This window comes from Montipora foliosa, chromosome 13, assembly GCF_036669935.1.
Source record: "Montipora foliosa isolate CH-2021 chromosome 13, ASM3666993v2, whole genome shotgun sequence".
In the NCBI taxonomy this organism is placed as follows: Eukaryota; Metazoa; Cnidaria; class Anthozoa; order Scleractinia; family Acroporidae; genus Montipora; species Montipora foliosa.
Window position 1 is genome coordinate 25,523,911 of NC_090881.1, and position 27,689 is coordinate 25,551,599.

The 27,689-nt window shown below is 38.9% G+C and overlaps 1 protein-coding gene, 5 non-coding genes and 1 pseudogene across 6 annotated transcripts; 1 reads left to right on the plus strand and 6 right to left on the minus strand.

Annotated features, from left to right (window-relative positions):
• The first annotated feature begins 67 nt into the window (after positions 1 to 67).
• Positions 68 to 2,287, plus strand: LOC137981505 (ubiquitin-ribosomal protein eL40 fusion protein). The gene is made up of 5 exons (XM_068828606.1): positions 68 to 95; positions 204 to 309; positions 1,115 to 1,201; positions 1,883 to 1,985; positions 2,119 to 2,287. The coding sequence occupies exons 2-5, from the start codon at positions 207 to 209 to the stop codon at positions 2,213 to 2,215; spliced, it is 390 nt and encodes a 129-aa protein (XP_068684707.1). The 5' UTR covers positions 68 to 95; positions 204 to 206; the 3' UTR covers positions 2,216 to 2,287.
• A 1,335-nt stretch (positions 2,288 to 3,622) lies between these two features.
• LOC137981504 (E3 ubiquitin-protein ligase CBL-B-B-like) lies at positions 3,623 to 17,974 on the minus strand (annotated as a pseudogene).
• Positions 17,975 to 23,084: 5,110 nt separating this feature from the next.
• Positions 23,085 to 23,156, minus strand: Trnap-ugg (transfer RNA proline (anticodon UGG)). Its single transcript has one exon. It is a non-coding gene; the product is annotated as a tRNA-Pro (tRNA).
• Positions 23,157 to 23,525: 369 nt separating this feature from the next.
• On the minus strand, positions 23,526 to 23,600 carry Trnav-cac (transfer RNA valine (anticodon CAC)). The gene has a single exon. It is a non-coding gene; the product is annotated as a tRNA-Val (tRNA).
• A 1,677-nt stretch (positions 23,601 to 25,277) lies between these two features.
• Trnap-ugg (transfer RNA proline (anticodon UGG)) lies at positions 25,278 to 25,350 on the minus strand. The gene has a single exon. It is a non-coding gene; the product is annotated as a tRNA-Pro (tRNA).
• A 373-nt stretch (positions 25,351 to 25,723) lies between these two features.
• On the minus strand, positions 25,724 to 25,796 carry Trnav-cac (transfer RNA valine (anticodon CAC)). Its single transcript has one exon. It is a non-coding gene; the product is annotated as a tRNA-Val (tRNA).
• A 1,741-nt stretch (positions 25,797 to 27,537) lies between these two features.
• Positions 27,538 to 27,609, minus strand: Trnap-ugg (transfer RNA proline (anticodon UGG)). Its single transcript has one exon. It is a non-coding gene; the product is annotated as a tRNA-Pro (tRNA).
• Between the last annotated feature and the right edge of the window lie 80 nt (positions 27,610 to 27,689).

Here is a 27,689-nt window from a genome sequence, read left to right on the forward strand (position 1 = left end):
GAAACGTTATCAACCATCGCAGGCGCACAAACCCTTCAAATACCTTTCGGCCACCCCATTTTAAGTGCATCTTCTTCTTCCTTCAAAGACACGAGGTAGATTCGAAGTAACTGATAAGAAAACGCTGAAAATGTGCCTTATTTCACATACAGTTATGTCCAGTAAGCAATTAAGAAAGGTAAAATATTTTCTTTTCTTTCTAGATCATGCAGATCTTTGTGAAAACCTTGACGGGTAAAACCATTACCCTTGAGGTGGAACCAAGTGATTCCATCGAAAATGTTAAAACCAAGATTCAAGATAAAGAAGGTACGTGATAAGCTCAATGGAGTGCCGTCCAGTCACGCTAGAGATGTTTTTTTTATATACAAATTGCCATGCACTTTTGAAGCTTCAGTTATGAATACAATCCTTTTGGTTCTATAATGGCATTTTGGGAAGGTTTTAAGTTCTTAATCTGACGTAAGACTGTTTAAAATTTAAAATTTTAATACTCTGTTGCGACCAAAATTTTAGACAATTTCAAGGGAAAGTTATATGTTGTATATCTATAGACTGCAGATAAGGAAAAGTATTAGTGGGTATTGAGTTTGAAACAACAGACCACTAAAATGTATTCGCTTGAAGTTATGTCTGCAGTAGACTCTCCTTACGTCATTGTTATTACATGGACGTGGAGGCTTGGTGGTTAAGTGGTTATCTTTCCAGATTCCCACTTTTTGGGTCACTGGTTCAAGTCCCCCAGGTAATCACTCTTAACCCAGGCCTAAGTTGTTCAAACGATGGATAGCGCTATCCGCTGAATAAATCACTATCCAGTGGATACGTCATAGCGAAACCAGTGAACAACTGGGGCCTGCCTGGTGGATAGCATCATCCACCTATTGAACAACACTGGTGCCAGGTGTATAAATGGGTATTGACCACATCTATATATATGCTGAGCATAATATTGCAATGGAGTGATTCCATCATTGTAAGGCTGAAGAAGTAATACTCTTAGTCAATTCATACCATAGAAGCTAGATTAAGTTCTGGCTGCAGGAGAGCTCAGTGGCTCATGAGCAACTTTTGTGTTTTTTTGTAATGACGTCTGTTGCTGCTTATTCTTCAGGAATCCCCCCTGACCAACAACGTCTGATCTTTGCTGGCAAGCAGCTGGAGGATGGTCGAACACTTTCTGATTACAACATCCAGAAAGGCATGTTTTGGTCATGGTATTTATTTATTTTCTAAAGGACATCCCCCTTTTTGCTTACAAGCAAAAACTTTGCTTTTAATGCCATTTAGTATATACCATACAGGGCTTAGAATTGCGACCAATAGTCGCATTTGCGACTGAATTTTCTCCCTTTGCAACTAAAATATCTGGAGAAGTGGCAAATTTGCAACTTGTTTTCATCTTCGCTCTTTCAAAACAAGGGTTAGCAGTTGCCACTTTGCTGCTCTTTTTACTACAATAAATGACAAAATTATTTTGTTTCTCACCTCGAGTCTTCTTTCAATCTGAAGATAGCGTAATTGTAGCGTAATTTTGCTGCGACGTTACATGCACAACTCCATTCCTTCAATGTCATTCGCCATTTTCAAATTGCGACTAAATCTTTGTGTTTTGTTGCAAAATTGCGACTGGATTTTTTTTGTTAATTTCAAGCCCTGCCATACAGAGAATAGTGCTTTCCAGGTGTTCTGATTGGCTATAACTTACTCTGAGCAAACAGACAAAAACAAAATGAATTTTTGAGGGTGGTGTTTATTGGGGTGTGGTGAATGATCATTTCCACCAAGAAAACACCTATCAGTGATAATATTTTTGAACCCCTTGTTTCTTTTCCTGTAAACCCCATTTAATAATTTTATAATACTTTTTGTCTGTCAATAGAGTCCACTCTTCACCTTGTACTTAGGTTGCGTGGTGGAGTAATTGAACCCAGTTTGCGCATATTGGCTCAGAAGTACAACTGTGACAAAATGATCTGCAGGAAGTATGTAATCTAAACTTTTAGCAAACGTGTATCTTTTTCTTGGTTTTACATTCAGAGCAGTTTGTTTTATAGAGAACATACAAGTGTCGGAGTTCATAATTTTTATTACAAATGAACATCTTTATTTTTGTAGGTGCTATGCCCGTCTTCACCCTCGTGCTGTGAATTGTCGCAAGAAGAAGTGTGGACATAGCAACAATCTAAGACCCAAAAAGAAGCTTAAGAGTTAATTAGAACTCCCTTGAAACTGAAATTTCATCCCTGGAGATAAATAGTGTCAATAAACAGTGTTTAAAAAACCATCTCAAAACCTTTAATGTTGTATCTTTATTTGGTTGTTACTGGTAATTGGACTGAAACATTCCTTCTTGTGACACCATTGCATAAGCTTTCCCCTGGTATTACAGGGATCTGTGCACATTGGTTGATAGCTTTACTCTTGGGTTGTTGATGCTCATTGCTGCATTTTATCATCTCATCCAAGACTCATTAGATTTAAAGCCTCAGCTTGATTAATCTTTAACATTTATTTGCACAGAAAATAAATTTAGATTTCGTACCCCAAGCCTCGAGTTAAAATGTTTAGGAATAAGTTTTGGTGCGCAAAAACAAAAGTTCTCAATCTGTCGGGACTCAACATGGCTGCTGTGTGATTTAAGGCCCTATACATAGCAGCAGGAGCATCCCCTTTTTAGATGACATTTGTATTGGAAAAAAACTGTATTTCAAGAACACTAGTTAACTTTATTGTATCTACATAGCTATTAAGGACGTTCGCGCCCATTGCTACTGCGCATCGTTACAGCGCATGCAAATTCACATGCCACGTCATGCATCGAGCATGCATGCCAAGTATTAAAAGGAACAATGATAGGGCAGATGGCCATTGCCACAGCTTTGCTTGGATTTAACGATCTTGGATGTTCGGTGAACCCTACTTTTCTTTTCAGAAACATTTTATTTACAATTATCTCCACATTGTCCAAAAATGAACAAAAAGTCAATGTGGGAAATTAACAAAATTTCAAGATTTCTGTCCTCGGGACATGGAATCCTGCCATCTTGCGGCTGCAAGGTGCATGAAACTATGGTCGCTAAATGCGAACTTGTTCTTTAAGGAACCTCGACAGTTAACTTAATTCACTTGATGGGTCCACTTAAACAAAGTTTGGTAGAGGACATTTCACTTCAAAGATGTAATTGCAATATTTTTGGGCTTAAAGACACTGTGGGCTTATTCGCTAAAGAAGCTGGATTTTTCAGATTTAGGGTGTTCTTCCAGGCAAGTTCTCCAAAACAAAGTCGGTGACCCCCCTTTTTTTGTTACATTTCTGACATCACTTACTCATCTTTTTTGTGTAACATCCAGAGGTCAGCGGCATGCCTTTTTTTAAGACTAAAATTAATGTCTTCCAAAGGCGAGTCAATTCATGCGATAAGCATTTCAACATCATTGCACTAAGTTCTAGCAATCCCCTCAATATTCCCCTTTAAAAGGCACCACAGTTTATCACAGCATTGGAAAATCTATTCACTCTCTTGCTTTGAAAGCACTACCCAGGTGTGGGGACATAATTATTCTCTTGTTTTACCATGCATCCAACATTGTCACTGAGGAGGTAATGTCAACCAGACAATAATGTATGTAGAATTTATTTTCCATAAGAAATCAAGAGAGTGAAAATTTATTGTCACAACAGTTCTTTAAATTTGCTAAAATGTGACAGACCATTTTACAGTTCAGTGCTCAGATACCAGGCTTTTGAATAAAAGCAAGGCTGGAGTTGTATCCCAACAAGGTCAATTTCAGCCTCACTTTTATTCAAAGGCCTGGTAACTGAGCACAGAACTGCAAAAGGGGCTATTGAAAGTAGTCAACTGTGGATAAATGGACAACCAAAAAGGCTTTATTACAGTTTCCTTTGATAAGAATCATTAGGTACGCTTCACGTAATTTGTTGTGCACAGCCACCCATGGAGAGGATGGTAACCACTTGAGATGTTATGAAGCTCCACAAGTTGACAGAGGTTTTATGCATGTGAGCTTCAGGGCTGTTCTACTCGTCATTCAGTTTTAGCTAAAATCCCTTGTGCCAAGTGACGCTGATCCTACTGTGGAGTGTGCTGTTTGTATGGCCAATAAAAAACAACTTAAATGACTTGTCCCCTTGCCAAGTGGTACAGTGTGCATTAGGCAGTTTTACTCAAGATAATTATTGCTTCAGAGCTTATCTTTTTTCAAGTACATCTTGATTAATGTAAATTTTCAGATAGAGGGCATGTGGGGGAAGGAAGGGGGTTGTGCTCTCGCAACAATTTCTTTGGCCCCCTCTGGCTGCAATTTATGGACGCACCCCTGGTTAGAAACAGTAAAATCTGCCACAAGGCAAAATACAGTAACTTCCTGGAACTAACCACACCACTAAACACCCGAGGATATAATGGCAGAAAAAAGTATGAATTATTTGCCAGATTTATTTACCAATGTCCAGAGAGCTTATTAATTTTGCTTGTACATTTTGTTTTGCCAAAAAAGATCAGGTAACAATGCTTCAATGGGATAATTGAAATTTTCTTATTCACTTAATTTAAAGTGCATTCCAAATTCTCAATTTTTGAATGTTGTCCCATGACCTAGAATACAGAAGAAAATGTACAAGAGAACCAGTTTTTCCAATAATCCTGAGGAATTTAAGGCCACACAGCACTTGTAGTTTAACTTCATAGCATAAAAATTGTCTTTGAATCATAGCCCAGAGCTAAATAATAACAGGGAGTTTAAGAAACCACAACGGCTACGGAGACAAAAACATCACTCCAAAATAACTTTGAGCTGTTTTAAGTATTTAATGATTATTCCATCTTGTTTATATTATTCAATGTGAGTGAAGTGTCCTTAACCTGGATTGGTACAGACGGATTTGAAGTAAAGAGTGAGACTGAAAGATTCGCGGTAGTTTGTCCACGTTGTCGTCAAAACCTTAAATTTGGTCATTTCACATAGTAGTATTCACGAGTACGAAAGAGAAATGTTCAAAAATGCGTGCCGCACGTGCAGCATGAGCATTTTGATTCTTTTAACCAATAATAATTTATTACTGCTTTTTGGCTTTGTCGTTGCCGTAGCCGCCATAGTTTCTTAAACTCCCTAATATTGCCAGCAGAACATGGAGATCCTTTGATAATAATCTTACAAAGCCTGTGTGCACAATTATAGCTTGAGGCTTTCAAATATTGGGGTTTATATCCAAATGTTCAGATGCTGTAAAGTCAGTACATAACTTCCCAAATAACTTTTGCTGGTGGCAGTAAAGAAGTGAGAGCCTTTGAAAGCAGACATCGAAACAAAGTGTTAAGCCTGTTTTGTGTCATTTTCTTGAATACAACCAATCAAAGCATTAAGGGCAAGCTGTGATTTTGTGACACAACCCTTCAATTTTCGGTTTTACTGGACTTGGCATAGAATTTTAAAAGAATGGATTTTCCCTGCAACAAACAATATCAGTAATATTAAAGCAAGTCTTGACATGTTTAGTAAGCCTCTACTGCATTTCAAGATTAACTAGCTATTCCTGATTTCTGTAATTAAGATACCAGTTTGGCCAAGTGAGTAAACCTCTCTTATTTACATTTTTACCTTTCTATTAATTAACTAATCTAACAAATTTAAAATATTCTTCATTTATAAATAACCATTTCAAAATGGCTATGACCCGGTGTCTCTTTTAAAACCCAACTGAACAAGGATTTTGCTTACATGTAAAATACTGCTTCTATCTGCCCATCAAATAAGCTATTAAGTTCTGAGTCTGCAAGACTGCTTAAAATTCTGAAATCTGACAACTGCGTGAATTCAACTTAACGTAAGAAATCTGCATTATATCATTCAGTCCACTTTAATACATAACAAAGCTACTTCTTGTTGACACAACAATATGATGTCTCTAAAACGCATCACTCGTTAAACTGAATTTACTCTTTTTCTACGTAAATCCAAAATTGAAAATGTCAATGATCTGTAGATGTGATGATTCTTTTTTCCCACGTAATTCCTCCCAAGTGACCTAATAGTGACAGTCAAAGCTTCCTTGTCCCTTGAGAAAATTCACGAAGAATCTTTCTAGCCATTGCAAAATTGTTATCAGCCACAATCAAAGCTCTTGTAATCTCTTCCCGAGTGTAACCTTGAGCCTGAAGAATAGTAAAATCCTCTTCGTAAAACTGCATGGCCTCTGCGTTAGCATCATCTGGGAATCTTGGTGGTGGTCTATGACCATCATTGTGGGATTCTAACTTACTGGGATCAAATTGCTCCACACCGTACGTTGGGTTGTGGAAGCTCTTTGCTTCTGCTCCTGCCCAGCTATTTCGAGAGTGTAGAACTGGGCGTTGAGCCCTGTGAGGAAGCACAGTTGCAGTGGAACTTTTATTCTCTTCATATTCATTAGAGTTACTGGCAGTTCTTACATCAAGGACATCATCACTGGATCTTGCCTTGGTAAAGGACTTTGTTGGGGATGCATGTTTGTGTTTTTGAATATGGCCTTGGCGTGATTCTCCTGAATTGAAGGTTTTTGAGCGCATGGGAGGAGGCAATGCCACAACCAATGGAGCCTCTTTTACAATATCATTTTCAAAGTGGGCACCTTTTGATTTCACGTAGTATCTAAACGGGTCATCTGCAAAGGGATCTGAGACCGGCTCCAGGCCTTCCGATGTGTCCTGTAAGCCATTCTCCTTTGTCCTTTTTTTATTCTTCAAATTCTCTTTCGCTGACAAAATAGGCAGTGGAAAATCATATGGAGTCCCTTCATCACTCGGACAAATTTCAGCAAACATGTTTCCATTTGCAGCGGTACCTTCACTGTTTGCCTCAAGATCATCACCCTGAGGTGGGAAGGCCAGCTGTGCATAATTTGTCTTAGGTAAACCCAGGTCTTGGTTACGTGTCTCTTGTACTGTGTGCGCATTTGAAGCATCAATGTCTGCATATCCAATTGTATCTCTTCTGCTGTTATTCTCTTTTTTGAATCTCTGTTTTTATCCCTTTTACTTAAGTTTCCAGTTGTGTTCTTGTACCTCCTTTCTGGTATAGCAGGAGGGCTTTCGTCATCAGAGTCTGCAGGTGGAGGTAATGGTCTACCTCTCCGTCCCTGTACTGGAGAATTTTGCGGTGAGGCACTTGGAGAAACCTGTGGGGAAGTTCGTGGTGAGGCATTTGGAGAAACCAATGGGGATGTTCTTGGAGAATTTTTGGGTGAGTTTCGAGGTGAGGTAAATGGAGAACTATGCGGTGAAGACCTGTTAGAGCTTCTGGGGGAACCAAATGGTGATGCATGGGTAACAACAAGAGTGGGAGAAGTTGGTGTCTGCACATTTTGCAAATTGTTTCGCCTTTGAGGCAAGGGAGGCGGTCCATTTCCTGTATTTCTGTTCACATCATTGACTTGTTGAGGCAAAGTGAAAACTGAGAAAGGCATCCACTGGCCAGGATCCTATGAAAATATCATCCACAAAGTCAGACATCATTAATGAGGTTTCTTTGCCCATATGGCCCTAACAAAATACACCCATTTGACCAGTTCAATCATTTAGCAACAACATCTAGATTAGCACTTTGTTCCTATGCATTTCAGCAGGCAACTTGAAATTAGCTTCTGCCAGACTATGTTTTTCTTTTCCAATCAGGTACCACAGCAATGCATGATGAGGTGGTATGGTAGCCAGATAGTTGCCATGGCAACTCTCTTAATTGACTTCATTACTGTAGCAACACTTCTGCAAAAATCTATACTACTAATAATTATATGTGTGATCAACTTTTGTACAAAAAAAGTGATTTCCTCTTTCCCCAAGAGAGCCACTGTACTTAACTAGTTACCTCCATAATTTCTTCTTCATCAAGGTCAACATGATTTTCTTGGACCTCTGAGGCAGCTGTATGTGATGTCTGTTCACGGAGTGGTACAAATGGATCGACGACAATTGAATGGATGTCTTTGATCTCAGATCGACAAAATGGACACCCATCACCACCTGAGTCTTGCCACTGTTCCAAGCAGAGGTGACACATTAAGTGACCACATGGCTCCAGACGAATGTCTTTGTTGTTCTCAGCACAGATCTTACACAACTGAAAAGTGGAACCCATCTCACAGTACAACTCGTACTGTTCCTCTGTGACTGTAATGTGTTCATCAGATGGTGTAATCAGATGCTGACTTACATCAGGATTTTCTGGCTTGCCATCTGGAAAAAGGTAACTGGAAAGAAACAGAAATCAGAGATTACTATAGCTTTCCAAAAAAAAATTGCACGTACCGTAAAACCCACAGATAAGCCACACCCTTTTCCCGAAATCGTTGCTAGAAATCAGGGGTGTAGTTTATCTGTGGGAACATTTGAAAAAGGTGTTGGAATTTCAATGCCAATTTCTGTTAAATGACTATAATGGAAAAATATTTAAATGAATATTACACAAACCCACAAGGGAGTACTGGTCATTGCTTTTGTAAGTTTTTTGGCCGTTGTTCATGTAAGAGTAACCTTTAATATTACAGCGCTTACAGTTGTCACCCCTAAAAGCGTAAAAACCATCTTTGTTAACCGATCCTTTGAGCCACAGTGTATGGTCGCTTTTCTCCAACAGGAAAACGTCACAATGCACAGAATTTCCATTCCCCCGCAAATCTGTTTGCAGAATCGACAATGGCCTGTAACTTCAACAGTAATCGATCCCCCACAAGCAAGAAAAATACCACGCTATTCTCAAGTATTTGCGTGGCAAATGGTCCACTGTTTCTTTGCCGTTTAGCACTTTGATAGCAAATTTGTTGAACAAATAGTCTTGTGTCAACTACTGACGTCGAACAAAATAAAAAAGACCATGTTATACTGGGGAATGTTTAATGCAGCTTATTGCTTTGTGTAAACTCTTAAAACATCACGCTGCTTCCGGTATCAAGTTTTCAACTTTTGCATCCAATCTAATGCCTGGTTACTGAGCTTCGACTGTTCCATTCACGTTCTTGTTGTAATGCAAAAATCTATGGAAAAACTGTGTTGAATGAAGAAATTCCTGTCAACAAATACCAGAAAAAGATTGTTCATATGTCAAAGTGTTCATAATGTTAAAGTGTTAAAATTGTGGATAAGACTTTGAATTATTTTCTGTTTTAATGTTAATAGTGAGTTTACGTTCCATGAACAGTGGATGATGAAGAAGACTTCTCAAGACTCAACTTTGGATTTCTTGTGATTTCTTTCAAAAACCTTTTTTTCCCAAAATTTGAGCTGCTAAATTAAGGGTGCGGCTTATCTGCGGGTTTTTTATGGTAAATTAGCTTGCAAAGAACTTTGCATCTGTATTGTCTTGAGGACTGTTCATTTTCTTACTTTATTGCTTTTGCTCAAATTGTAGTAGTGACAAGAATGAAAGAAAAAAACTAAAGAAAGACCAAGACACCACAGAATTTTATTACTTAGTAATCAAGTTCAAGTCACAAACCTGGAATACTTGAACACAATTCTTGCCTTCCCATTTCACAGTATTTTACATTATCATGTTCTTTACTATTTTTTCCTGATGAAAATCAAGTAAGGCTGATACTTACTAGCCTTCTCTTGCTCCATCAATTAATGCTTGGCAAAGAGATTTGTTCTGAGGAATGGTTTGCAAAATAGAATGTTCAGGAGTAACATATCCTATTGCCCATTGGCCAAGCCTTGTGCAACTCAGTCTGAAGATATAACTGTTAACAAATAACACATTCCTTCAGATTACAATCTCAGATTTTACTTACGCTGCACTCTGTTTTACTATGCATAAAAAGGTATCATATCACATTGTATCAGATTTCAAATTATTTGAATCCAAAGTGAAATCATCAATAAAGAGACAAAATAGAATTGAGAGTCATTAATTTTTCTTTCTTTTCTTTTCTTGAAACCAGAAGCTTCCACATGTCTGGAAATGGACTTCTAGATGCATGTGCTCTGAACTATCAATCTGTTTAGATTAGGGTGTAGATATTCTCCTGCTAGTTTCTGTGGATTTCCCTGAGAGACCATTAACCCTTAGACTCCCAAGCCGGCCTGAATTAGTATTTTACTCTTTGTAACGCCAGATGATTTTACTCATCAGTGGGGAACCCCTGGGAGTCAATGGGTTCAAGCCATAATTTTTATCGTCTTCCTGTCGGCTTTGTTAGTTTGTTTGCTTGTCTGTTTATGTCTAGTCTACCTAGCCTCTATGATTATATGATTACTAATGTATTTATCGGAGTGAGCCCTCTAGATCAGCATTGCAACTCTAAGCACAAACTTCAGCTTCAAAAATGTGTAAATAAAAAATAAAATAAAATAAAATAAAACATAATTTGATGCACAATAATTTTGATAAGTGCAACAAAAAGCCCTTTGCTCCTCACTACGGCCCAGGAATACAGACCATTAACGTCACAAAGTGTCCCCTAAACTATGGTCCTCAAGTACACTTAAGGATGTTGCCTACTATTGTTATTGCGCATACGTTCTGCACATCTCAAGATACTCGGATTTCCTATTGCTAGTGGTTTTTTAATACAGGGATATTTTTACACAGTTCATCTAACTATGCGGAGAAAGCAGAACTTAGCAACTGATCTTGGTATCCAAAAAGAAAATTAGGGGTCACCATGCATTTTACAGAGATAACCATATTTACCCGTGTATAAGTCGATCCCGTGTATAAGTAGACCCCCCATTTTTGATGGCAAAAAAAGCAATTTCTTAATTTCTTTGTTAAATGTTACTGGGACATTTATCTTGTATAATTTCTTCGATTTCTGGAAATGTGGATACACAAAAAATCAGGGCCTCAAGCACTTATAAATAGTTTGGTGGTTCAGCAGTTGTTGTATATGCGGGCATTTTGTCCTTGAATTTCGAAAAAGTTCTCAGAAAATCGAACATGAAAACCTCAAACTAACCTGTTTTGTTGTTCAACGATAAAGGGCTTTAGAGAATAAGCACAACATCACAGAAGTGGGAGTCAATCTTTGAAAATAACTTGCGAACGATGCGAAAATGTGCAAGGTTTAATTGGTCCTTGACTTATAATTTCTCACATGACAAAGAAAACAAAAGTCATAAACCAAACAATACGAAGTTTGCAAATGCATTTAAATCAGCCAGGTTTGTATAAAAAATAAAAAAAACAATCCTTACCAACCAGCATTTTCATGCAACACGAGTGACAATAGCTTGCATGCAAACACGAGGTATTGCGCCAGGTTACTAAGCCGTTGAACGATCGCGTTCATTTGAAGAAACAGAAATGCCTTTTAGAGCTTTCCGCCTTTGGAAAACGAAAATTTCCAGTGTCTATTTCATATTTGTGCTTGTGAGTATCTTCAACATTTAGATTTAGACAAATCCTTTTTCATTTCAACTGGAATTGCTTACATTCATTTTGAAGTCTTTTGTCATTCATTTCGAAGTCTTTTGTCGGCTTTTGTCCACCGCGTTCATTATGCCCAAGACAACAATCATTATTATGTTAATTTTGAATAAATTACTTAGCTGGAACTTGGCTCAAAATCTTTGACCCGTGTATAAGTCGAGGGCAATTTTTGGAGCTTCTTTTCAAGCCATTAAAGGTCGACTTATACACGGGTAAATACGGTAGTAGGCACCGTCCTTAAAGAGAAACAGCTGCACTTGCCTTAGCCAAGAAATAATGCAAACTCTTACACTTACCACATTTCCAGAAATAGGTTGAAAATGAAAACATTTAAAGGGAAATATTTGTCAGGGCGCGGTTGTTCAAAAGCCGATTAACATTAATCCTAGATTAAAAATTAACCAAGGAGTTTATTTCTCTACTCCAAAATGCTGTTCAACGCTGATAATTAGCAAAACTTTACATTACAAGAATTCAATCTTGAAAAACAAAAATAAGCAAAAAACTTTCACCAAAAAGTTGAAAACTTGAAACAAAAGTTTACGCTAATCCTGGATTAAGCTAATCGGCTTTCGAACAACCGGGTCCAGATGTCAAAATTGGGCATGCATCTAATTACATCCTTTCCGGTCAAAGGAAGCTTCTGAGGCCCCTTTGTATTCTTATGGTTGGGTTGGATCGAGCATGAAATGGAGGCTACGGTGGGGGGGAGATCTTTTCACACCCAAATTATTTCCCCACATTAGCCTCCATTTCACGCTAGATCCAAACCAAAATGAGGTAAGAAATGTGCTTATAAGTATGGCAGAGTGGAAAACAAGGCCACAGAAGACATACTGTTACAGTAAACACTTGCACCTGTGTTAAAATTCAGTACCCTAATCATTAGTCCATGCTGCTCTTAAAAGTACCTAACATAAGATGCCAGGAATTGCAATCACAATAACTCCTACCTTCCTGGCTTCTCAAGATGCTTGTTGAGCCTTGCCTTCACCTCGTCATAAGTCATAAAAGCACAGTAACCAGGGTGGGTCACAGCGAGAAGATTCCAGTTTTGAAGCAAATGTGACCACGGTTGAAACAATCTTGTGAAGACGTCATACTCAAATATGGAAATGTGATCATTACATGTCAAGTCAATTGTTGATTTCAGGGCCATTGCTTCCAGACCTGAGCTAATTGGATGTACTGTTTGAAGTGTCTGTCGAAAGTGTTTCCATGACACTGTCGTTTTGCTAAAAATAAATAGAAAAGACATTTAACACTGCCACCACATGTAGAAGGGAGTACATTGTACTAAGAACACGAGGAAGTTGAATTTTAATGCCATTATTCTTTACCCCTTTCAGCCATGCGAGTGAGACTTACCATACAGATGTTAATTAAAAATTCTGTCGATGCCAGATGATTTTACTCATTAATGGGGGCTGCTTCAGCGATGAAAGGGATAAAGGGGAGAGATAAAAATGGTTTTAAATATTAAACTTGATTGTCCAAGATTACCAGGTAATTGCAGGAAGAAATATGAATATTACATTTTGGCGTTCTCCCTTCCATCAATAATAATACTAAGTGCTAAGCCATAAATGCCATTTTTCTGTCAATGAAAAGGAAGGAGGAGAGCTTTCAATTTTTCATTATAGTGTCAAAGGTTACATGTACGGCAAAACCCAGCAAATAATTTAAAGCCTCAGATGGGTAACAGGGTGCAAAGTTCTGAAATATGCAAACTTGACTTGTCACTTGCATCATTTTCCTGTTTCAAAAATAAATCCAGTAATTGCTCCTTAAGCCACACATAGTTTCATCTGATGCCGATCAGATGTAGCAGTAAAGAGACTACACTACTGCTTTTACCCCAAGGAGAAAATACACTGAAAGGCATGGCAATTACTATTCCATCTTTTTATACAGCAACGTCACTCACTTTAAAGTGAAACTTCTTCTTAAAAAAAAAACAGTAGTTTGAGGAAACTTTCACTGCATTTGAAAAGTTAAAATAAAGTAATGAAAACTGAAAAAGTCATATTTTTTAGGCAACCCTTCCTTTGTGCACAAATAACCTGACTATTGAAACTTCCTTTGGAAAGAACACATGCAATACTCTTTCTCTAAGCAGGGGGAAGTAGTCTCGCATTAACCTACATGAAGCAGAGAAATGTTGGGATGTTGTCACCATTCAAAGCTTCTGAAGTTTTGAAACAAAATACATGTACATGTAGAGCAAAAGTATTTTTAATATTGAATATCCATAAAAACTGCTTGCCCCATTTTTAAACTAGCTGATTTTTACCATTAAACATGACACTCTGATGACATCTGTCTTTTAGAATTACCATTGACAGGGCTTCCTGTCTTATTAAGAAAATTTATTTTTCAAGTGGAAGATCACCACAGTTCCAAGATGACTTGATAGCTCAGTGGATTCCAGTCCTGCTCAAGCTTGAAGTATTTTTCAGGCATCTCTACAACTTCTTTAACAATTAATGCATGATAGAAATACATCAAATTTTCATAATTATTTCAACTATGCAAATGTAATTCTAAGTGAAAGTGATCATCGCAGTTAATGACACGACTTAAGCAGTTGCAAAGAAGCCAGTTGCATTATTAACTACAACTGAGGGCCTCCACAGAGGAGGCAATTTGTTATTGATAACTTTGTAGTTGTCAATAACAAAAACTTATGGATGACAAAACATTGCGTGCATGAATCAAGTTATCAACTACAATAGTGAAAAACAAAACTATTTAATTGTCAATAACAAACGCAGCTGTTTTGTTATCGACAACTTCCTTTCCCTAGTCTAGTCATCGATTAATTCAGTCAATTTCACAGCAACGCAAACTATTTTTAAAGTCGGGGGCTCTTCACTTTTTGTCCCTTTTTTCCCAGGCTCCTGCAAAATGTACCGCTTATCAACAACTAAACTCTTCATCTATGGAAATGCATTTCCTAACATTAACAGTTGTGACTTCATCAAGTTGTCGACTGTAAACAGGCGTCCATAACAACTTGCCTCATCTGCCGACCCCCTAATGTTTGCTTAGAAATTTGTTTCTCTCTGTAGTTATAAGATATAGCTTTCATTTCCATCTTCCATCATCATGAAATTTAGTTTATCAAAAAGGTTGACGAAACTAAATTTATTGTAGGGAGATTAAAATGGTGATGTTTCCATCAGTTTTTAAGTGACTTTCAAACTATTTGCATTAACTTCTTCCTTGAGCCCATAATTGGCTCAAAACACTTTGGTAAAACAGCTGGTGACTTTTGAGTTTTATCAAGAAACAACACAACGCTTTTTAAAAACATGTTTCAACAGAATCTTCTATCATCTTCAGTTTGAATTACAAAGTACAGAGTTGAATAAAAAGTATGCACAAAATGATAATTAACTATAAGAACAAAAGGAAACATGATAATTTTAAGAAACACAACGTTTTTTAATAACATGTTTCAACAGAATCTTCTGTCATCTTCAGTTTCAATTACAAAGTACAGAGTTGAATAGATAGTGTGCACAAAATGCTAATTAACTATAAGAATAGAATGAAACATGACAATGTAAAATATTACAAAGAAAGTTTTGAATTGACACGATAAAGTTAATGATTTAGTGTAGGTTTATCCCAATGAATATGAATAGCTTCTTTTATCTTAAGCTGGAAGGTAGTGGAAGCATCATCTAGGATACTGAAACTGGGATACTGGGAAGCAGGGCTGGCACAGTGGTGAGAGCACTCGCCTTCCACCAATTTGGCCCAGGATCGATTCCCGGATTGTACACCATATGTGGGTTGAGTTTGTTGGTTCTCTACTCTGTTCCGAGAGGTTTTTCCCCGGGTACTCCGGTTTTCCCCTCTCCTCAAAAACCAACATTTGCAGGCGTAGCTCAGTTGGCTAGTGCACGGCTTTCGGAGCAAGGGGTCCCCAGTTCGATCCTCTGTGACTTCAACGTCTGTTTCGACTTTCCTCTGATCCATGTAGCTACACCGTATAGCTTTAAATATCCGTGAAATGGAGCACTGACAGAGGGAGGGGGGTAAAAGGCGCACCGTCGGCTTCCACTGATACCAGTTTCGTAACTGAAGGAACTACAGATGTTAAATAAATTGACTTGACTTGACTTTTACTTTTACAATCCTTAGAGCATGTGAAAAACCTACACTAAATCAGCAACTTTATCATGTCAATTTAAAACTTTCTTTGTAATATTTTACATTGTAACATGTCTGCAACTATCCAGATCTTAACAAAAAAAAGTCCCTTTAATCCATTTACACCTAAAGCACCCCAATCAGCGAGTAGAAGTCTAGAAGTCTCAGTTTAAGATATGGAAATGTTAAAGGAGACAACTTTTGTTTTTGAGTGGATCACATTGTTATTAAAATTAATAATACTATCAACATGCTAAATAGACCAAACACAAGATGTGGTCTATAAATTAGCCGTTCTGGATGACATAAGGTGTTTTAATAATCATTGCCCTAAAGCATCATTAAATATATTTTACTCTTATAATAATAATAATAAACTTTAAAGAAAAAAAAACAGGTAAAAGTACTAAATGATAGTTTATTTTCAATCTTCTATGGAACTGATCAATACACAAACGGAAAACTGGAAAATATTTGCTACATTTTTGCGTGTTTTCGCTTCAGAAAAATGCTTATTATATGGATGAAAACAAGGAAGGGTACAGAAAAGAGGAAATTGAACTGGCCAAAATACCTTTCAATAACTTCATACTATTGTGACCTATTATTATTGTTTTTACTGACCCCGCTTGCATATATTGACACATGCAGTAAGTTAGTGCGTTGGTTGCTAAACCGCGAAAAAGTGTTTTTTCGACTCAATAAAGTCTCGCTTTACTTTCGACCACCCGCCAGGAGAATATACTCATAACAGACAAATACTGGGTAATGCTGAACGAGCCTTTATGACATAGGTGGAGGAGATTAAGTCCACAAGATATTATAAGCCCACTCGTTTGACTATAAAAAAACAATACAGGAATTACACTATCTTACCCGACACCAAATGACTTCTTCCAGAATTCCGCAGCATCGTACTTTGTGATCCTAAACCCATCACCGATGTAAGTTCCCTGAGGAAATATCGCCTTGACTTCAGCCAGCATATGGCTGAATACCAAACTCAGTTTTGTTAAGCTTCTTCTGTATGTGGAATCTTCCACGAACATCTTGTCTTTTCCTTCCTTAAAAAGCTTGACGGCAAGCTTTGATTGCTTGATAAGGTTCTCTATATATATTCTAAAATACTCGCAATCGTTCAAAATGTGCATTCGATCCTCGTACTTCAAGACAATTAACTTCAAATGTTGATAGGTATCGGGCAGAATGTCTAGAATGTACGGGGGACTGTTCTTTAGCGACAAGCGATGATTCTGACAAAGCTTCACGACTTTGTCCATCAGCTTCCATGTTTTCTCGATAGTTTTCCTATCGACCTGCAGTCGCGGTGTCACAGCATTGGCCAAAGCTTCGTGCAAGCGAGAAAGAAACCGTGAACTACGGCTGCCTTGTGGAGCTGCATCCGCCATTTTGATCCATTCGCTTGACTGCAATTTCCGTGTTCGACGACCTCTGTGGTCACGTGAAGTCACCAAACAACCAATCATGACATTCGATAGTTCTGTGACTCGCGATTACCCTCTCGAATCTTTCGAGTTTCGGTAAAATAATAATTTATTCAACTTGTGTTGGTCATCCATTAATTCTATCAAACAGGTGGTAGACACAGCTGGTCTTGAAAACCTTCTCAAAAATTATAAGCAAACAGTGGAGCTGTCCGCTGATAACCCTTCTCGCGTCCACTCCTTGGTGCTTGTTGTTACCGACTAAGTAACGTAGACAGTTAATAGTGCAATATGATCTGGTGGCCACAGTTTCCGGAGTCACTTTTTGAATATGTGCGCTTTTTAGTTTCGCAGTGACGTAGACTTTTAATGATTCCAAATGTTTCCCTCCTTGAATACAAAAGTACGCTTAAAAATGAAAAAGTAATAAAAAAACACACTGTTGTCAGCAAATTGTTCAGTAAAGAGCCTTAAACACACCAAAACAGTTCAGAATGTCAAATGGCGCAATAAAGATAAGTTCACGTGAACGTGTCAGAGACGACTGGCAGAGTAATATTATAGCTAAACCATTACGATTTTTCGTCAACCTTTTACGACCCCAATGTATAAATTTGTCGCTAGTGGGAAAACGGTCAAGGAAAATGGAACAAACTCGTTGCGCTCACGTATTTTCGGACAAGCCACAGGTAGCCCCGTTGGTTGCGTTGGTGTAAGAATTGCTGTTTAGGTGAATTCCAAACTGGGTCGGGACACATAATACAGAAATATAAACAATGACAAGTATGATCGACTTACCTTTCAGCAATCGCGCTTGTAAAGTTTATCGAGCAGCGTCAAAGCGATAAGGACAAAACTATAATAACTATTAAATGTTAAAACGAACTTAACTCAGAAGTATTCAAGTCTGAGGAACTTTCAAGAAGTTTCTATCAGCAAAAAGAGATTACAAAACAAGAAAGACAACCAGATCCAATTAACACTAGCTCCAACATTTCCTTGGGAGTGTCAGCCGATATTTACTCGGGCGTGTGAAAGTGTATAAACTTACAAACGCCCATTTCATTTTTGTCGTTTTTCAATATTTTAAAGGTTTCGGTGTCTGAGAGGGAGAACCCTCTTTTCACCAAACATTGCGATGATACATGGTCATTCGAAGGGAATGTAACTGAAAAAAATCATTATTAATTCCAGGGTAAAGGGTAATCGACTCTGGCTGTTGCCTTGACGTCTAATCGGGTTCCCCTTTTCTCTCCTCCCTCATCAACCCCTGATAACACAGCTGAAATACCCGGAAAACATGTACATATTAAAACAATAGGAAATTGTCCTTTCTGGTTACGCGTATGGCTTGCTTTCTTAGTTCTTACAGTAAGACGACGGTGGTAGTATGATATTTAGTCAGACCATTTTAATATAACTAAATGGGCTTTACCACATTTTGAGGCGCAAGGAATTTTTGTCGGACTGGTTTTAGCGCAAATCGCAGCCGAGTATTTTAGATAATGAGGACCAAACTTGAACTGAATGATAACATAGACCAGTCCTTTGATATTGATATCATACATTTGTGGGCATCTCTGTGTGGATTAAAGTAAAAAAACTGAATGTTACGTTACGTCATGAACTAGTAAATATAGACGAGAACCTTAACTTTACGCAACACATTAGCGAAATATGCACTAAAGCCAGCCAGAAAGTAGGAGTCCTCACGCACTTGCGCAACCTAATACCATGCCAAGCTAAGCTCAGACTGTATAAAACAGCTATAATGCCACATTTAACATATTGTCATTTAGTCTGGAACTTTTGCAAATCTTCAAATGGGCAGAAAATCGAACGCATCCAAGAGCACGCCCTGCGTGCAGTCTTCTTCAAAACAACAACAGAGACATATGAGGAACTTCCTACTAATTAACAATATTTTTGCCCCGGTGTGTGATTATGCAGGAAATGTAGATCTTGGAGGTAACCACGCATTTTTCAAAGATAATCCATGAATAATATTTGTAAAAAGCTTTAAAATACAAAGCAATGTATGGCGTTCTTTCTCAAATTGAAGCTTAATTATCTCTCAAAAATGCATGGTTACCCCCAATTTTTTTTTTTGGATACCAAGAGTACTTACTAAGATCTACTTTCTCCGGATAGTTTTAAACCGCGCAAAAGTATCCCTGTATTAGAAAGCATCACCGATAGGAAATCCGAGTATCTCAAGATGCGCAGAACGTATGCGCAATAACAATAGTAGGCACCGTCGTTAAGCGCGCTTAGTTACCTACGCTTTATAATAGACGCTTACAGGACATAGCAACACTAATGTATAAAGTAAAGAACGATCTAGTACCTAGCTACGTATCTGCGATATTTACTAGAAAGGGTAGTCGTTATAACCTTAGGAATAGTGACTTTGAAATACCACGATTTAATACTATACGCTATGGTAAACACACACGTAGGTATCAAGAACCATATATCTGGTTCAAATTAGAAAATAGTATGGGTGAACTACCAAGCCTTAGCATCTTTAAAAATATTATCCGTAGAGTTGACCAGGCCAGCCTAGTGGAAGACAGTGGCAACTGCTGCAAGTTTGCAGCATGTGATTTTTTATAATTATCTGTATTGTACAAGCATTTTTTATGTTATCTAAATATTTTTAATATTTCTAAATATCTTTTAAATTTTAAATTTTAATGCATAGTTTATCAGCTATATTGTTACTTATTATGATACTGTACATAGTTTCTATTTTGATTAAGAAAATAACACAAACAGCGGTGATAAACATTGTATCCCAACGCATTTTTATAAAACTTGACGTTTCGTATGCTAGTCAACACACATTTTCAAAAGTGACCGTTACAATTTTAAAAACTATATATATATATCGTAAACAATAGGGGTCTGAAACCTAGACTGAGAAAAATGATCTGCAGCAGTACGTGTCTGGACATAATGAAAAGTAATAGCTAAAACAGCAATAACTTCTCACTACTAATATTGACATTAAGGGAAGGCTTTAGCTCTTGAATGAAAGAGACTTTGTTCATTAAGGGAAGGCTTTAGCTCTTGAATGAAAGAGACTTTGTTCATTCAAGAGCTAAAGCCTTCCCTTAATGTCAATATTAGTAGTGAGAAGTTATTGCTGTTTTAGCTATTACTTTTCATTATGTCTAGACACGTACTGCTGCAGATCATTTTCTCAGTCTAGGTTCCAGACCCCTATTGTTTACGATATATATATATATAGTTTTTAAAATTGTAACGGTCACTTTTGAAAATGTGTGTTGACTAGCATACGAAACGTCAAGTTTTATAAAAATGCGTTGGAATACAATGTTTATCACCGCTGTTTGTGTTATTTTCTTAATCAAGCTACGATGGCCTAAGAACAAGAGTTTATACGATATAGTTTCTATTTCTTTTGTAATAGTAGGTGTCCCCAATTAGCTCTATGAGCTAAATACATTGGCACGGTATTATTATTATTATTATTACTAGTTATAGCTGTCGCTAAAGTGCCAACGAGCCAAGCTTACGTGATCTGGCGCCTGGCGGCTGCAAACATCACGCGGCGTACTCGTGCGGCACTCTCATTGGTTATCGCTACGGTCAACATTTCATCGCTTTGGTCTACATTACACTCAAATTTGAAGCGCTTCTGAGATTTCTTCCGCCTAAAAATCTTCTCGCGGCTCTATAAGCTGCCGCCTCGCCAGGCCTTTGTCTTCAGAAGGCCTGACTCGTTGGCAAAAACCTCTGATACTGATCGGGGACATCCTTCACTTTAAGTTGGTTAATTTTAAATAAACGCCACTTGTCAACCTTTTATTGGACTTAAAAGGTTTTTATACTAGTTATAGCTGTCGCTAAAGTGCCAACGAGCCAAGCTTGCGTGATCTGGCGGCTGAAAACATCACGCGGCGTACTCGTGCTTAACTCTCATTGGTTATCGCTACGGTCAACATTTCATCGCTTTGGTCTACATTACAGCTTTTGGTCTACATTACACTCAAATTTGAAGCGCTTCTGAGATTTCGTCCGCCTAAAAATCTTCTCGCGGCTCTATAAGCTGCCGCCTCGCCAGGCCTTCTGTCTTCAGAAGGCCTGACTCGTTGGCAATTATTATTATTATTATTATTATTATTATAGTTATAGCTGTCGCTAAAGTGCCAACGAGCCAAGCTTGCGTGATCTGGCGGCTACAAACATCACGCGGCGTACTCGTGCGGCACTCTCATTGGTTATCGCTACGGTCAATATTTGATCGCTTTGGTCTACATTACAGCTTTTGGTCTACATTACAATTAAATTTGAAGCGCTTCTGAGATTTCGTCCGCCTAAAAATCTTCTCGCGGCTCTATAAGCTGCCGCCTCGCCAGGCCTTCTGTCAGAAGGCCTGACTCGTTGGCAATTATTATTATTAGGCACACTCGTCATTTCATCATGATAGACCATGATGACACCACCTTGCAAGTGAAAAATAGAAAATACATCATAGTCCCTTACACTGACCCATAAAACCGATGAAGAAAATTCTATCAAACTGCTATTTCACGTCTTGTAACAAATTTTCATCAAGCTTTTTAATTAAATAGCCTTAAGTTAGGCGGTTTGCAACCTGAGCATTCCTAACACGTTTCTTGTAAGATAACCACTTATCTGTTGATAAATCTCTTAGCTCTTAATTCGATATGTTATCCAACATATCAAGAAGCAATAGTTTTCGACGAAGAAAGCTTCTTTCAAATTATAATTTACAGTAAATAAATCCGCTTGTATTTTCGAAATACTTGAGGATAACAGCTGCGACATTATATGTTCAAGGACCTGTTGGCGTACTAATAGGCCAATCGGAAGATCACTTCGTCACCTTCGTCAAAGCGAGTCTATGTGTGAGGTCTTTGCCTTGAAAGCGATTTTTATTGATCTGTAGAGTGGATTAGGGGCGTTTTCCGGGGTTTCAACACTAACAGCTTTACAAAAATGTAGGAATCCACGTTTCCTGAAAAATCAAACAGGTGGAGCTCATCCCGCCATGGGGCTCCATTTCTCTCACTTGCCATGAATGTCCAGTGATTTTACACTCTCCAGGTGAACAGGAGTTCCCATCGTTGAACGAATAGAGACCTTGTTTAGAAGTTTACAGCGGATAAACTGCTCTTCATTCCAAGAAAAGACTCGCAGACAAGACATGATTAAACTTGGTAACAATACAACAGCCTGTCTGTGGAGATTTCGGTTTTGATCCCGGTACCTCTCGCATACGAAGTGGGGCGCTATATATTCCTCGTTTCCCGAAACCATGCTGGGTAAGTGATAATTATGCGATTTGCACTTAAATGTTAGCCACCGCGATAGCCCTTGAGCTTCTCATTTCCATCCTCTGTTTTTGCCTCGACACCTCGTCTTCTGTGATCAGATATATTATTGAAGAGAGCATCAAGTTGGAAGAAAAGCTAAGGAGTAGGCACAAGAGTGACACCATCGACCAGCTATGGAAAATGTCACAAGACCACTTGTGAACGCTTGATCTTATGAGTACGAGAGTTTCATGTCATCCAGCTCTACGGTTTAGAAGACAACTAGACCAGAAAGTGACCATCCTATGCTTGCTTCAAGTTTCTAATTGGATCATGAACAACAACGGGAAGTTAGGTGTGACACAAACAGCGGTGATAAACATTGTATTCCAACGCATTTTTATAAAACTGACGTTTCGTATGCTAGTCAACACACATACACATACACATACGAAACGTCAAGTTTTATGAAAATGCGTTGGAATACAATGTTTATCAGCGCTGTTTGTGTTATTTTCTTAATCAAGCTACGATGGCCTAAGAACAAGAGTTTATACGATAGGTGTGACACGTTTGTGGCTTTAATGTACTAATCATGCGCAAGGGGTGAGACGAATTGGCCAAGCTTTCCAATTGATGAATAAATTTGATACGTTTACCTCCAATGGCAAAAGAAGAGTGTCGCGTATGTTGGGGCGTGATAATGACCGAAAGTTGTTGATCTATGAACATTGTTGGTATATAAGGGCCTGTCCGGGAGTCGAACCCGGGACCTCTCGCACCCAAAGCGAGAATCATGCCACTAGACCAACAGGCCCGTTGCAGAGAAAGCTGCCGTCACGCCCTCTGTGTTGCAAATTTACTAGAGCGGGAGTTGCAAAATGCACTTTCCTTCTGTCCGTCTGGGTCTGACCATCGGTACCCGTTTAAACGCGAATTGCCTCAACAACAGCTACTTCAGTCACGTGGTCATTAACAAATGAGACACTTCAGACATAGCACACCACATTACGACCAGTGGAAGGGGTTTCTTTCTTCGATTTGAAAACAGATGATCAATGGACTTTGGAGGATGGCGGGACTGCAGGTAGTTGGGGGGGAATAAACAAGGTGTAGCAGACTTCAAATAAGAAACCTCGAGTTATGGTCGTTTGGCTTCAGGTATAGGTTCCTTAAAAATGCATTTTGTTTTCGGCAGGACTTGAACCTGCGACCTTCCGCGTGTGAGGCGGACGTGATAACCACGCTACACTACGAAAACAAGCTCGACTATATGAAAGGTAAAAGATTTGCGCATTGTTAAGGAGTATGAAATTAAAAAGGATCACTGTGCTCTCAATTATCCAAACTTCACAAGTGCACTCTTCTGATGTAAGGCTTTTTCTTTTAAGAATGAGGAAAAATTCAGGCCTTGCGAAGAGCGTATTTAAAATCAGGCTTGCTTTTAAAAAATTCTTTGTCTTTGGTGTTGTGTGAAACTCGAAGATACTGCGGAATAGAGCAGTCACAAAATGGAACATTAAGATACTGGAGTGTAACTAAGTTGCACAGAATAAATGCTCTCAACGGTTACCATTAGTGGATCAAAGTCAAAGGAACGTTAAAAATTTCTTCAAAGACATTGTGGGCTGATTGTTTTGTCGACAACTGTTGGAAATAACGAAGCAAGTGAGGCATGAGTAGAAGGAAATCAAAGAATCGTTAACAACAGGTTCTGGACTGGTTGTTCTTTTTGTCAACACTGCTACTTTCATGTCTTAAAATGACAAATTGACAAATTGAAATGGCCGCAAGAATTTAGAAAGCTCATCGCAGAGTCGTGGTCAAGATTGAGTGGACGTTTGTCCAATCTTGTCCAGTCGACCAAACGGTCAGACCTGTCTCTGTGGCGCAATCGGTTAGGTCGCGTTCGGATCTGTTAACCGAAAGGCTTTGGTGGTTCAAGCCCACACCCAGGGACGCTTAGTTTTGATTGCCATAGGCCAGTTGTAGGATTTTACACTCTCAAGGTTGAAACAGGAGTTCCATGAACGAATAGGACCTTGTTTAGAAGTTTACAAGATCTCTTCATTCGTGCAGACAAGACATGATTAAACTTGGTAACAATACAACAGCCTGTCTGTGGAGATTTCGGTTTCGATCCCGGTACCTCCCGCATACGAAGTGGGCGCTATATATTCCGCATTTCCGAAAACCATGCTGGGTAAAAGTGATAATTATGCGATTTGCACTTAAATGTTAGCCACCGCGATGCCCTTGAGCTTCTCATTTAAGGCCTCTGTTTTTGCCTCGACACCTCGTCTTCTGTGATCAGATATATTATTGAAGAGAGCATCAAGTTGGAAAAAAGCTAAGGAGTAGGCACGAGAGTGACACCATCGACCAGCTATGAAAATGTCACAAGACACTTGTGAACGAATCTTATGAGTGCGAGAGTTTCATGTCATCCAGCTCTACGGTTTAGAAGACAACTCGACCAGAAAGTGACCATCCTATGCTTGCTTCAAGTTTCTTAATTGGATCATGAACAACAACGGGAGGTTAGGTGTGACACAAAACAACGGTGATAAAAAATTGTATTCCAACGCATTTTTATAAAACTTGACGTTTCGTATGCTAGTCAACACACATACACATACACATACGAAACGTCAAGTTTTATCAAAAATGCGTTGGAATACAATGTTTATCAGCGCTGTTTGTGTTATTGTCAAATCAAGCTACGATGGCCTTAAGAACAAGAGTTGATACGATAGGTGTGACACGTTTGTGGCTTTAATGTACTAATCGTGCGCAAGGGTGAGACGAATTGGCCAAGCTTTCCAATTGATGAATAAATTTGATACGTTTACCTCCAATGGCAAAAAAGAGTGTCGCGTATGTTGGGGCGTGATAATGACCGAAAGTTGTTGATCTATGAACATTGTTGGGTATATAAGGGCCTGTCCGGGGAGTCGAACCCGGGACCTCTCGCACCCAAAGCGAGAATCATGCCACTAGACCAACAGGCCGTTGCAGAGAAAGCTGCCGTCACGCCGCCCTCAAAGTGTTGCAAATTACTAGAGCGGGAGTTGCAAAATGCACTTTCCTTCTGTCCGTCTGGGTCTGACCATCGGTACCCGTTTTCGGCGAATTGCACTCAACACAGCTACTTCAGTCACGTGGTCATTAACAAATGAGACACTTCAGACATAGCACACCACATTACGACCAGTGGAAGGGTTTCTTTCTTCGATTTGAAAACAGATGATCAATGGACTTTGGAGGAATGCGGGACTGCAGGTAGTTGGGCTGGAATAAACAAGGTGTAGCAGACTTCAAATAAGGAAAACTCGAGTTATGGTCGTTTGGCTCTTCAGGTATAGGTTCCTTAAAAATGCATTTTGTTTTCGGCAGGACTTGAACCTGCGACCTTCCGCGTGTGAGGCGGACGTGATAACCACTACACTACGAAAACAAGCTCGACTTTATGAAAGGTAAAAAGATTTGCGCATTGTTAAGGAGTATGAAATTAAAAAGGATCACTGTGCTCTCAATTAATCCAAACTTCACAAGTGCACTTAATGTAAGGCTTTTCTTTTAAGAATGAGGAAATTCAGGCCTTGCGAAGAGCGTATTTAAAATCAGGCTTGCTTTTAAAAATTCTTTGTCTTTGGTGTGTGTGAAACTCGAAGATACTGCGGAATAGAGCAGTCACAAAATGGAACATTAAGATACTGGAGTGTAACTAAGTTGCACGGAATAAATGCTCTCAACGGTTACCATTAGTGGATCAAAGTCAAAGGAACGTTAAAAATTTCTTCAAAGACATTGTGGGCTGATTGTTTTGTCGACAACTGTTGGAAATAACGAAGCAAGTGAGGCATGAGTAGAAGGAAATCAAAGAATCGTTAACAACAGGTTCTGGACTGGTTGTTCCTTTTTTGTTCAACAAAACTGCTACTTTCATGTTCTAAAAAAGAGGGCAAATTGAAAATGGCCTTTGTCGCAAGAATTGGAAAGATCATCGACCGCTTCTTGTCGTCGACCAAACGGTCAAATTAGAAAGCGCATCGCAGAGTCGGTGGTCAAGGGATTGAGTGGGCATAGGCCAGTTTGTCCAAACTTGTGGCCTCGACCAAACGGTCAGACCTGTCAAAGCGAGTCTATGTGGAGGTCGCAAAGCGATCGGAGTTAGGGGCGTTCGGCTGTTACAAAAATGTAGGAAAGGTTTCAAAACAGCCCCATCCCAGGGGCTCCACGCCATTAGTTTTGTTGGCATAGCAGTTGAACAGAAAAGTTTACAGCGGCGGTAACTGCTCTTCATTCCAAGAAAAAGGACTCGCAGACAAGACTGATTAAAACTTGGTAACAATACAACAGCCTGTCTGTGGAGATTTCGGTTTTCGATCCCGGTACCTCTCGCATACGAAGTGGGTTTATATATTCCTGGTTTCCCGAAACCATGCTGGGGTAAGTGATAATTATGCGATTTGCACTTAAATGTTAGCCACCGCGATGCCCTTGAGCTCTCATTTCCATCCTCTGTTTTTGCCTCGACACCTCGTCTTCTGTGATCAGAATATATTATTGAAGAGAGCATCAAGTTGGAAGAAAAGCTAAGGAGTAGGCAATAAGAGTGACACCATCGACCAGCTATGGAAATGTCACAAGACCACTTGTGAACGTTGGATCTTATGAGTACGAGAGTTTTCATGTCATCCAGCTCTACGGTTTAGAAGACACAACTCGACCAGAAGTGACCATCCTATGCTTGCTTCAAGTTTCTTAATTGGATCATGAACAACACGGGAGGTTAGGTGTGTGACACAAACAGCGGTGATAAACATTGTATCCAACGCATTTTTATAAAACTTGACGTTTCGTATGCTAGTCAACACACATACACATACACATACGAAAACGTCAAGTTTTATAAAAATGCGTTGGAATACAATGTTTTATCAGCGCTGTTTGTGTTATTTTCTTAATCAAGCTACGATGGCCTAAGAACAAGAGTTTATACGATAGGTGTGACACGTTTGTGGCTTTAATGTACTAATCATGCGCAAGGGTGAGACGAATTGGCCAAGCTTTCCAATTGATGAATAAATTTGATACGTTTACCTCCAATGGCAAAAGAAGAGAGTTGTCCCGTATGTTGGGGCGTGATAATGACCGGAAGTTGTTGATCTATGAACATTGTGTTGGGTATATAAGGGCCTGTCCGGGAGTCGAACCCGGGACCTCTCGCACCCAAAGCGAGAATCATGCCACTAGACCAACAGGCCGTTGCAGAGAAAGCTGCCGTCACGCCCTCTGTGTTGCAAATTACTAGAGCGGGAGTTGCAAAATGCACTTTCCTTCTGTC